The sequence below is a fragment of the Nannobrachium achirus genome, assembly GCF_963921795.1.
Source record: "Nannobrachium achirus genome assembly, chromosome: 21".
NCBI classification, from domain to species: domain Eukaryota; kingdom Metazoa; phylum Chordata; class Actinopteri; order Myctophiformes; family Myctophidae; genus Nannobrachium; species Nannobrachium achirus.
The window spans coordinates 33,608,302-33,621,087 of NC_137828.1; the positions used below are offsets into that span (position 1 = coordinate 33,608,302).

At 46.0% G+C, this 12,786-nt stretch overlaps 1 protein-coding gene across 1 annotated transcript in view; it reads left to right on the plus strand.

Annotated features, from left to right (window-relative positions):
* Positions 1-1,319: 1,319 nt before the first annotated feature.
* The window catches only part of slco5a1 (solute carrier organic anion transporter family member 5A1), a gene marked incomplete at both ends in the record, with an annotated part of 80,141 nt that continues 68,674 nt past the window's right edge, over positions 1,320-12,786 (plus strand). Inside the window, one exon of the mRNA XM_080752009.1 lies at positions 1,320-2,283. Coding sequence (XP_080608135.1) covers positions 1,320-2,283 — 964 coding nt within the window. The remainder of the gene's footprint in view (positions 2,284-12,786) is intronic.

The window sequence follows — 12,786 nt, forward strand, 5'->3', positions numbered from 1 at the left end:
GGTTAATGTGTCTCATTCGTTTGCAAGCATTATTATTTCCAATCCACACCACACGTTGTTAGAACGCGAGTCTCAGACTCGGGAGCATTCGGGGAAGGTCGGAAGGACTACAAATCCCAGTAATTCGCGTGAAAAAAGGCTTCGCCCCCCCACCACCAACCATCAACCCGCATCCCACCAGCTCATTCACTGAGTGGCCGCTCCACAGACAACAACAGGCTACCTCCCTCCGTCCTGCGTGAGTATTACAGCCTTCAGAAAAACATAGCGTTCCTCCCGGAGGTTTTGTCTCGCCGCTGCGCTAGAAGTTATGTGAAATAACGGCGGAGATTTCAACAGAGCCCGGGCAAGCGTGTTTTTTGTCAGAAATGTCCCGTCTTTCTTTATACGTGTTTCAATTATTTTACAAAGTCACGCCTGAAACGTTTGTGGAGAGAGAGAGAGCGTGGTCTTTTCATTGTTCTCTATCGTTTCTCGTTTGACAAAGAGGGGCTGTATCGTTATTATTTTTGCTCTAATGTTCAGTTTGACAGTGATGCGGTTGTTTTGTTTGTGTAGACGGTGCTTTGTATTGTGTGTCAGATATCTCGCTGCTCGTTAGTTCATGTAGAGATGTCATTATGTGTGTGTTATTCTAAATGGGGGGGGGTTTGTTCTGCCCCGGAGTGTCAACGGGTGTGAGATGGGTTTAGCCTATATTTTGCATATAAACTATCCGTTGATAATAATTGACACATTGTGTGTCATTTTCTTGTTTCTGTTATAGGTTGCTTGCTGCATAGCCATTGGGACAAAAAGGAACAGAAATGCTATGAAGACCTCTAACAAAGAGCCATAAAATCATGACAACAGTCACAACACTGAACATGAACAAGAGGGACAGTACAAATTAGGCATTGTTTATCATTGACAACTAGCTCTAGGCTTGTAATTAGTCCCCCCCACCCCTTTCAGTCTATTTCTTACAGATCATATCCGAGATATCATTTTTAGATGCCCAATGGACGTGAGTAATGTTTTTGTCTGTTAAGTCAAGATAGACTATCAGAATTTGTTAGCTCGCCAGAAATCTTTAGCCCAGATGTTGTGCTTGGCGAGAGGCATTCTGTGCTAAAGCAACCCTGCTGCGAATGGCAGTATGGAAAAAACATGCCCATAGCAAGAGGGGATCAGTCCTCAACATTTCTACTGTCAGGGCAGAAGCTTTGCTCCAAGCGCCAAGCCTTGCAGTGACTCCAGCAGTGTCCTCATGTGGTAGCAGCTACTGAGTGACTTTACTTGTCAACATATAGCCTGGAGCTCAGCAAACACACTGTGCCATGGCGTCGTCGGACAACGACGAGACGGGGAGTGACCTGTCCGAGTCCCTGGACGTCCACGACCTCCAGGGCCACCGGTACGTCGACCCGGGCAACTGCTACAAGTCCAAGAGCTTGCCCATCCTGAATGGGCCCTGCCGGCACGAGTGCGAGGACCTCGACACTCGGCTGGTCAAGACCGCCCACGCCTCTGTGGCCGTGGACGAGAGCAGCGAGCTGCAGCCCAAGACGCCGGACTCCAGCCAGGCGGAGTCGCCGTGCTCCAGGACTGACTTCTCTCCCTCCGCCTCCAGCATGGTGGGGCTGAGCAGCTCCACGCGCGTGGAGGGCCACCGGTCGGCGGGCAACCGGGGCAAGAAGCTCGGCTTCTCTCTCACCCGCTTCATCCGCATCCCGGTCAGGAAGTACGTGCGCGCGATCCTGAGGGACTCCCGCTGCTTCCTGTTCTGCATGTGCTACCTGACCTTCATCCAGTCGCTGATGGTGTCGGGCTACCTGAGCAGCGTCATCACCACCATCGAGAAGCGCTACAGCCTGCGGAGCTCCGAGTCGGGCCTGCTGGTGAGCTGCTTCGACATCGGCAGCCTGCTGGTGGTGGTCTTCATCTCCTACTTTGGGGGCAGGGGTCAGAGGCCGCGCTGGCTAGCCGTCGGCGGAGTCTTCATCGCCTTGGGGGCGGGGCTGTTCTCCCTGCCCCACTTCATCTCCCCGCCCTATCAGATCCAGGAGTTGAACTCGTCGGCGGGCCGCGAAGGCCTCTGCCTCAGCAGCAACGCCAGCGGACGCGAGCTGCTGGACGTGGCATCGTGCCCCCGCGACCAGGAGGGCAACGAACACAACCTGTACGTGACGCTGTTCATCTGTGCCCAGATTCTAGTGGGCATGGGGTCGACGCCGATCTACACCCTGGGGCCCACCTACCTCGATGACAATGTGAAGAAGGAGAACGCTTCACTCTACCTGGGTAAGCCCTCTCTCTGCAGCTCCAGTTACCAGACACTGTCTGTACGATACATTAAGGGCAATTGTAGGTCATCTCAGCGAGAGATTTTCAGTTACGGTAAAACATTGTTTATACTGGCCTGGAAGACAAAATTTTAACATTGCATGATTATTACTCACTATACAAAAGTACTAGTAATAGTTTGGTCATGTTGGGACTTGGGTCTTGACTCTTTCTTGTTCCTTACCGATACTTACAGACTAATGAAATTATGCAGGTTTGATGTGTGACTGGGAGGAGACAGACCTCTGGGGGTATGGAATTAGTGGTTGCCAACATAATTAGTGTCAATTATTGGCCAAGCTGATGGAGTTAGAGAACGGATGCCGGCTTGAGGGTGTCCTGCAGCTGCGTTCCAGGAGAGCATGCGTATTATGTACAGTGCACAGACCAGAGATGATCTTGTCCCTCATCTCCCCAGTCCCTTTGATTTAATCTCCCTAGGTAGGTATGCAACCCTTGTTGGGTAAATACAGACAGAGCCTACAAAGTCAACCTTGGCTCTGAAGCACATGTAAGAGGAGTTGACGGGGAGACGGGGAGCTGAGTTGCTTGTGATTAATGATTCCAGATTCCAGCTGTGTGTGTGTGCGTGTGCGTGCATGTGTGCGTGCGTGTGCTTGTGCTTGTGCGGTACTAGGGCAGTGTGAGTAAGTGAATACGAGCGTCTATATGGACATGTTTTCTCTTTAGTGTGTATGACTGTTATCATTAAAGCATCAGTCCTGTGCAGGAAAGCTCAGAGTCCACACATTATTATCAGAGCTCTATTCCTCCTTAAAAATGTTTTGTTTAAGCTCTCGTTACATTTTCTTACTTTTAACAGATTAGAGTGTATTAGAAACTGAGGGCAGAGAGGGAAGACATGCGAGACACCCAGGGAGACGTATTCGAACTTGGGACCTAGCAACTCACAACGGGCACGTGCACACATAGACATCAAAGGGGGCTTGAGCCCCTGCCCTTATATATGTCTGTAGAAAGTGCCCTCTCCAGACCATGAATGCAGTTTTTACTATGGTGAAAGAAATGCAAATGCCCTCTTTCCATGCCATACCTGAAGGCAGCATTCAAGATCCTCGTCCAAACTCTCCTGAACTTGAATGCAGCATCTTATGTTGTAAGAATTGCCCTCGGTGTAGAAATCCATGCCGTACGCCACATCTCCAGAATTCACTTGATTATACTTAGTTTAATGTGGTTTCAAGTATCGAAAATAGCAGACCTCCAAGCTCACAACATGTCACGCTACGACGCGTTGTGAGCTTGGAGGTATGCTATTTTCGATATTTCCACCTAAAGGCCCTTTTAGAAATTTCAACCCCTGCCTCTCTAACATTCTCTGCACGTCCCTGACTCACATTGAGCATGTGGCACTCTCTTACTGTAAGTGGTTGAGCCACTAGGCATCCGCCAGGATGTTTTCACAGTGGCAGCCCGTCATTTTCCTGGTATGCAAGGCCTATCAGGATAATCTTTCTAATGGTTTTTGCTCAGAGCAGTTGGCAGTTCATAGCAGATACAGTGAATACCTCATGGATATGGTCATAATGTAAAGGGCAATCGGCCTGCCCATCTGTATCTCTTGGTTGGTTAATGCAGGACTAGTTGCACCTCTCAATCTGATCTCATAACGGTTCAATGTATGTGCTCACACACTGTGTGTTGATTTGTGTTTGTGTGTTGCTTGGCTGCATGTCTGGATTTGTAGCCTAGGACTTAATGGCAGTGGCAGTCTGCTGCTTGAAGAAATGCTGTTAACATGTTGTAGACAGTACGTTCTGGTCATCATGCTTCATACAGAATTTGCACTTTGTATATAGATTTTGTTTTAAATCTAACCATGCAAAAGCTTTTGGAGAAGTATCATGTTGGTTGGTTGTCAGAACTTGTCACGTCCTACATTCCGGGAAACGTAGAATTCAATAGATTCCAAAATGGAACAACGCTAGCTGATTGGCGGCTTCCTGCATATAGAAAAACGACCCATTATCACGCTCAGTGGGGCTGCACAGGATTTGTGCTGGTGATTGTGTACATGGTGAGCCCTCTCCACCATATGTGTTCTTTTGAGAATGGCTGCCCAGTATGAGGGAGGCAGGGTGGTGACACTGGTCGTTCATCACATTACACAGCCCTATGGAGGAGGCCATATATTGGCCATTGAGCCCACTTACACTGCCTGCTCCGCTGCCCTCAAGAACAAGTATTGATCACAAGCAGCCTGCGTCGCAAGGAGCCAATGCAGCATAGCCATCGAGCCAGACTGGAAAAGCAAGGAGGGGAAAGAAATCTCTACCTCCAATATCAGCTTGCACTTTGCCCTCGTCCATGTAACAAATTCAATAAGGAACGCATCACCCCTGTAAAAGGTCATTGCGTTGTGACAGACAAAGCATCGGTTCCTCTAGGTGTCTGTCAAAGCATTAATGAGCATTCTCTTGCCACTTGCTCCTATGACCTTGTAGGTTATTTTCAGTTGGCTCACGGAGGGAAGTTGGTGTGTAGAAACTGCGACTTTCTCCCACGGATGTTGTGATTTATGTGGTGTGTCAAACAGCTTTGGCCTAAAGGTGGCCTAAATTATAGCTGTCTTATATGTTCATACTGTCCAAGAAAACCCTGAGTAAGGTTTACTTGATGATTCCTAGTCATGTCTGTTCATATAGTTATAATAATGATTTGTTATAAATAATAACTTGTTTACATGTTGCTGAAATGTCGACTGTGTTTCTCACTGAAACTTTCCATCCTCCACGACTGTATAGGGCTGTAAAAAGTTACTTTGTGTCCAGTTTGTGAACTGCCGCACAAATTGCAATGCAGTGTCCAGTGACATCATCCCCACAGTGACAAACTGACTGCTTGCGGCCGCATGTCAACTAGTTTTGTGATGCTCTACGTCACTGTTTCCCTAGCCTCGGAAACCCAGGCTTCATCCCCAATCTGGCTAGAGAAAGGGGAAAAACAGCGCCCCCTCTGTTTTGTTTCTTCAGCATTAGAGAAGTCTGTTCTTGAGAGATTACTGTTTCCCAAAAACCTTTGTGGGTCGGGGACACATTTCTATGGGTCCCTTAATTCTTTTGTTTCCTTAATTTTGTTTTTTAATTATTATTTAAAAAAATTAAACCTCGGTTCGAAGTGGAGCTGTGTGTGTGTGTGTGTGTGTGTGTGTGTGTGTGTGTGTGTGTGTGTGTGTGTGTGTGTGTGTGTGTGTGTGTGTGTGTGTGTGTGTGTGTGTGTGTGTGTGTGTGTGTGTGTGTGTGTGTGTGTGTGTGTGTGTGTGTGTGTGTGTGTGTGTGTGTGTGTGTGTGTCGTGCGTGCGGTCGCGCATGCGCAGATCCTGTTCAAACTCAACGGGTCAGTTCTCACTTGACGGTGAGTTCTCACTTGACGGTGAGGACACACATTGCTGCCTATGGGGAGCTCTGTTCCACACAGCTCCAAAAAAAGTTTGGGAACCACTGCTCCATGTGTCCGTAGCCAAATGGAATTACCACAATTTACCAGTCTTTAATAAATACAATAGTACTTCACAAGAACAATGAGAGATTCATGGAAGAAAAATTAGAACCCCTTTAAAATGCATACCGGTAGATTATCAATATGATTTACATTTTAAACTCTTCACGAGGTTTCACCTTAACTTAACCGGGCATATCCTGGTTGTGTCGAGTGTTCGTGCCACATGTATTTATTGCTGGAGGCAGTTTCTATTTTGTGACATCATGCACATAATAATGGCATGAGCTGTGATTGGTTTACTTTTAAGGGGACACACACGCATACAGCCATACAGATAAATCCTGCTCTAGACTGCTTGGCCTCCAGCCACGCTATTAAAAAGAAAAAGAGGTCAGGAAGATTTGGACCCAGCCTGTGCTTGGCAGAAGAGGACAACATGGGTTGCCAATTCTCTAAAGGGACAAAACGATGTGTCCATATAGACTACTAGAAGATAGCCTTTGATTCCCTATGAATTGCTGCAGTATAATTTCCTGTTAAGGTAGCAGTTTCTGTTGACACAAACAACAACCTTCTCTTTATTTACAACTTGTACTTATGTTGGTAGCTGTCGTAATGGTCAAGCAACTTGCTTGACTATCTATCATGTAGTAGCAACCACTGCACAAACATAGCCAAAAACCTCGGTCACTGCTATAATGTCTGCAGAGCCGTCATAGTGAACGACTCAAGAAAATGAACGATTTTGCCAAAATTACGAAATTTGGTCTGAGTTGCTGCAGTATTTTACAGTGTGTGGTCTCCACAAGTGAGATCCGTCGGTATGCTTGTGTGGCGGCTTTACAGCCAGCTATTGTACTGGCTAATCACTTTCGCATTAGTTAATATTTTATTACGTTGCTGTCGGGCAGAAACCTACGTATCTCCATATTTTGACTTTTTGTGTAAATTTTTCGAATGAACTAATGCCGGACTTGATCATATCACACTCACAGCATCGCACAAAACTATAAAAATCAGATCTGCAAGCTCGGAACACGGTAGAGTTCTCAAATTCTGCCCGAACCCGACCATACCCGAACCCGACCCGACATTTAGGGTAGGGTAGGGCCTAAAATGTATGCTAATTAGTCGGGCCGGGTAGGGCCTCGGGCTCAATGAAAAAAGAAAATATATATTTTTATTATTTTATTACTTTTACTCTGTGATAGAGTTCTCAAATTCTTCCCAAACCCGACCATATCCGAACCCGACCCGACATTTAGGGTAGGGTAGGGCGTCAAATGTATGCTTACTAGTAGGGCCGGGCTGGAAATGTTATTTGTCACATGCAACAATACAGCAGCCGGCAGGTAGCAACATTGCAGGTAGTGAAATTCTTGTACTCCATGCTTGCCCAAACTATGTGGAAAAGTAATAGATGTGGGAAAATAACACTATTATTCTACCAAGTTAATTTTGCGGAGCAGTAGGCCAGCCACGTCTAGAGGTGCTTAATAGTTACCCATTGCATTAGCGTGTAAACCCCCATCTCAATTTGCACTGACACAGAATGGAGGTGTCATTGTTTTTGCAGGACAGTGAGGTTGACTCTGAGGTATAGCCATGGTGCCCCTAATGTGTGAGTGTAGTTAACTACTTGTCTGTGTGTATGCATGCGTACACGGCAGGGGCAAATCCCTCTTCTGTACACCCCCTGTTTCTAGGGAAGGCCTCCCATCATTCTGGTAATGATGGGGGGTATGGATGGAGTGTGAGTTTAAACCTCCTTTACTTTGCAAATTCAGGAATTGATTAAATACTGTCCGTATTGTTCCTTGTGGGCATGTCTCCATCTTTCTCCCTTTCTTTAATTAATCATGTTCTAACTTCTGCTCTCTCTCTCTCTCTCTCTCTCTCTCTCTCTCTCTCTCTCTCTTTTTCTTCAGTATTTTCAGAGTTGTGTGGTTTAGCAGTATTAGCCCTCCGGGGAGCTGAAAGGCATTTTTTACCAGCAGCTGGAAGCGCTAGTCTCGAGAACTGCCAGTATATGCAAATCTGCACCTCTCCCTCGCTCCTTGGACAGATTTACTACATACCATTCCTGGCGTTACTATGGTGGGCGTTTGTCTGTGTCCGTCTCTTAGAAGCCACTCTACCTTGTGTGAGGCCGCCTAGTCTTATTAGATGATTAGTTTGTCTGTCGAGCAACGGTCCTTATCCAAAGACAAACTGGACTTGTTAAAACCTTACATTGAATGACTTTAATCTCTCCACATGTCTTATCTCTCGTGGCAAATTTTGACTTCTCAAGGGAAGGGAGTTCATGAAAGGGCAGTGATGTCTCCAACAGTGTTTCTCCTTATACGCCGCACAATCAAAAGGTGCAGACATATGCCTAGATCTAGAGTCTAGACGATCAATAATCCTGTTTCTTGACATTAGAATGAAGCTTTAGAGAGCGGCAGCCATCAACAGTGAGGTCATGGTAGGGCGCAAGGTTGTCCACTGGTGCCCTCTGTGATTTGCAAGCTAATGATGCCGAGAAGCTCTTATTAACTGGGGGGGGTGGATGTGTGTCCAGGCGTCCTGATTAGATTGCTGTGTGCATGACCACCATGAGGACCACCACTCACTCACAGGATCATCCTGCGTGACGTATTCTTGCAGGCCTACAGAGCCTCCTTTCACTTGACCCTAGCATTGACAATTTGATAATCAAATAGACCTTTTATTATGCTTTTGCATAGATAATGTTTCCATACTAGTGCAGAGTAAATGGTGCATTTATATAGCGCTTTTATCCAAAGCTCTTTACATAGATTAGATTGTGCATTACATTCACCCATTCACACAGCCATTCATACACCGACGATGGCGGAGGAAGCCATGCAATTAGGGGTTCAGAGTCTTGCTCAAGGACACTTCAACACTAAAGGCCCATTTCCACTGGGCCAGATAAAGAGATACAAAATATCTGTCTCCATTCAAAAAATATATCTGTGACAGATATTTTTTTTATCTTTTTATGTGGCCCAGTGGGAATGGGCCTTAACTCTGGGGGAACCCAGGAACGAACTGGGAACCTTGCGGTTCCCCTCCGGCGGCTCTACCGGCCACTCTCGCCCCTGCCATAGCCGACATTTATGTGGTGACAGGCCAGGCGTTAAACCAATCCCAAGACATAAAATGCAGAATAAGGTTGGCTCTGTAATCCCTGCTGTTTTCACTAGTCTTTAGTTTCTCTTACTGGTGGAGGTGGTTCTGGAGGCTAGTGGGACACCACTGTGTGCTATTGGTGCTTCTGCATTATTAATGTTTTAATAGAGGCTCTTAGAACACGACCACGGGCGCCTGACTGAGCCTCGGCTTTACACAGTGGGGCCGTAGGAGACTGTTTATTTACTGGAGAGGAGGGAGACAGGGAATGCTCAGCTGAGGGGAAAAAAAGAGGCCGTTCAACCACACCCCCAGAGACTGCTTGAACACCGGCCGGCTTGTTTGCACATACACACACACACACACACACACACACACGCACTCACACACACACACACACACACACACACACACACACACACACACACACACACACATGCACGACACTTGCACCATGTGTGCTCTGCTCTGATAAATTTAGAAAGGGAACAGCTGCTCTCCTGCTTCCAGAAGTACTGTCTAATTCATATGCGTTACCTAGTATCTACCCTGTAGATTGCTCGTTCAGATAAAGATGTGTTTTGCGAAGTTACGTGGTTGTACCTTCCAATTATGCGTTCGTGACCTTGTGCATTGCTGGCTCTGCTCACGCAAGCAATTCTGTTACATTGTGTTCTGTGCCCGGTGTTCAGCCTAGCAACAGTCAAAGCGATTGTGAACTGTCCTGCACACGTGTGCGTGCGTGCGCGCGCACAACGCGCACACACACAGACACACACGTCCCTTGCGATCCTGCCTTCCTCCCACTGCACTCTGGCCCTCTAGGTTGACAGATCACGTTTCAGGAGGAGACAGGGTGCGTGTTTGCCCTTCTCAGAGGCTGGCACAGATAGAGCCTGCTTCGTCACTGCCATCACTTTCTATTGACTAGTCATGCCATGGAGACTTGAGAGTTCAATAATTCTTTTTTATTTGTCGCATTCCTAAGACAAAAAATGGATTATAGTACATTTACCCCCATTGATTCTGGATGGGGCCCAAATGCATGTGGGTCCCCATCTGGAATCAATGGGGGTACATTTTTTGAAAGCAAATTATTGTTTTAGGAATGCGACAAAAAAACTAAAAATATTTTTGAACTCAAGTCTCAATGGCCTGAGTAATCAATAGAAAAAAAGTCATTTTGGGGGTGAAGTACTCCTTTAAATCAGGGGTGGGCAACTTTGATGATGGAGAGGGCCACTACATGTTCACACTCACTCCAGAGGGCCACAATTTGAGCTTGTAGATCTGCTATTTTTGCCATTTCTGAATTGGAATCCTGAAAAGTAACTTTTATTTTATTTTTTAATTTCAAATGCATTTATATGTTCTTATGTTAACTTTATGAACTTACAATACAAATACATTGGACATAAAAAATACAATAACATTTTAATACTAGTCATTAAGCTACTAATTAAAGCGGGTAATTTTTCCATGTTTGGAATTGTAACAGCTGAAATCAATAACATATCAGTACTCCCAATATCAACCAGCGGGCCGCATTAAGTGAAGGTGGGGGCCGCCAGTTGCCCATGTTGTATGCGTTAAATATATCCCTGCCCTCTCCATCCTGGCGTAGGCCTGCTGGCTACAGTGCCTCGTAGGGTTACTCAGCAGTAGCCGACCTTTCTGAGCAGCAGACTGCGTGGCTGCCAGCTATGTAATCCACAGCTGATGCTTCAGCTGATGTCCAGACGTGCCATCCGCCCCCCAACTAACGATGCTTCTCCTATACGTGGGCGTTTACAGTATAGTGTGCTTTCTGTACGGCTGCTGTGCTGATGATTCAGAGACAAAAAAATTGGATTGCATTGTCCAGCCAGTGGTGAGAACATGTGGTGCCCCTAGGGCTGTCACGATTATGACATTTTACATGACGATTAATTTTCTCTCAAATAATTGCGATTAACGATTTAATTGTGTTTTTGTCGTTGTTACAATTACGTTTCTGTTTGGCTTTTAGGCTTTGAAGTTACACATGGTAGATATGACACATAAGCTAAATATACAAAGAAATTACTGACATATTTGACAACTTTATACTTAAAAAAGAACATTGATAGTGGAAATAGCCGATCTACAAGCTCACAACGCGTCGCATCGCGACACGTTGTGAGCTTGTAGATCGGCTATTTCCACTATTTTTTACTTAAAAAATATATATATGAACATTTTTTAACATGTAAACAATTATGAAAAATAATCACGATTATGTCAAATAATCACGATTAGACGATTATGTAATAATTGTGACAGACCTAGGTGCCCCCCCCCCCCCCCCCCCCCACTACAACAGGTCTTAGCAGAGCAAATACTTTGTGGCATGAACCTCACTGACCAATGACCGCCAAGCGTCCTTAGTACCATTAGCTAACCTCAAGGCCACTGGTTCCAAAGCACTGGGTCATTTGAGGGTCACTGACCGATTTCTTTATGGGTCGCTTAGTTTTTTGTTTCATACATAGTTTTTTAATTATTATTATTATTATTTTTTTCTTCTCATGAATTCAAAACTAAATTCACTGATTCTTTCTCAGTAATTCCATGAGGAAATCAAAGAAATTCCATAAATTACAAAACAAGTGTCTTAGAACTAGAAGTAGTGAAAATACTAGCTGATATACAAGCTCACAACGCGGCGCGATGTCCCGGGCAAACGTCTCATTTCTCTTTTGGGTCTCGAGCTAAAACATTTGGGAACCACTGCTCCAGGCCTTGATCCTCAAGACAGTGTCGTGTTGATGATGGGGGGGGGGGGCACTCTGAAGGAAATGCCAAGAGACCTTTGCATGTGTGAAAGTCGGTCCGGCAGAGAAACCTTTTGTTTTCAGCACTGGGGGAAAAAAGAGGTCACATTCTTTCTTTGTTCTCGCTGCCTCTGTTCGTCATCGCCTCTCAAAGCCTCTTTGATGCTTTGGCTCCTGTTGCTCACATTAAAATTAAATATGTGACACTGGTACAGTAGCTTAACCCTGGTATGTTAGTTGAACTTGTCACTGTATCAGTAAATTCACACACTGTCTGGCACATTCTGAGAATGCGCCGAGTTTCAATGCATGGTCTGTTGAGACGAGCGCCCGACACTTTTCCCACAGTGTCTGGTCGCTGGACAGCTAAAAGCACCCTTTGACGCTTTTGGACTGAACAACAAACCCATCAGAGCACACTGTGCTCTGAAGTAGGCGTGCAGTAGTCATATACACTCAACACTAGAGAAAAAGACTTGCAAATATTGATCGCAAAACAGTCAAATAGAAGGTGTAGAATTGCAGGTGTGGAATTAATCAAGAATGAGCAACTACATGGCATATTTAATGCCTAAAATGTATAAATCCTTTTACAAGCAAGCTGCCAGAGATGAGCATCAAGCATTTCTAATTCTCTTCTGTCTGTGAGGTCCCCAATGCCCATCTGGGTGCATCCCATAAAAATGAATGGACTATGTTACGCCCCTATTCTCTACAGGCGGTAAATGAAGCATATTTGCCAAGCGTGTATAAAAACACTCTGGTCCCAGTTAAGACCCGCCCGCGGAAGCTTGTGATTGGCTGAACCGGAGGTAGAGAGCACTCCGTTGTGTTCACCTGGACCGGGCGGAGGTGCAGAAAGTCGGGGGGACGAAGATTTACAATTCTGTCCATAACGGCACATAACTCGGTAACGGCGCTGAGTCGGCTCATGCGACCTTCACAACGCTCGACGCGGCGACTCGCTCGCTGACGCTCACGTGGCTCATGGTCGCCTGAGACGGCACGCCTCTGTCATCTCCACTGAAAACAAGCGCTCCGCCCTTGGAACCGTAACGCTGTTTTGATT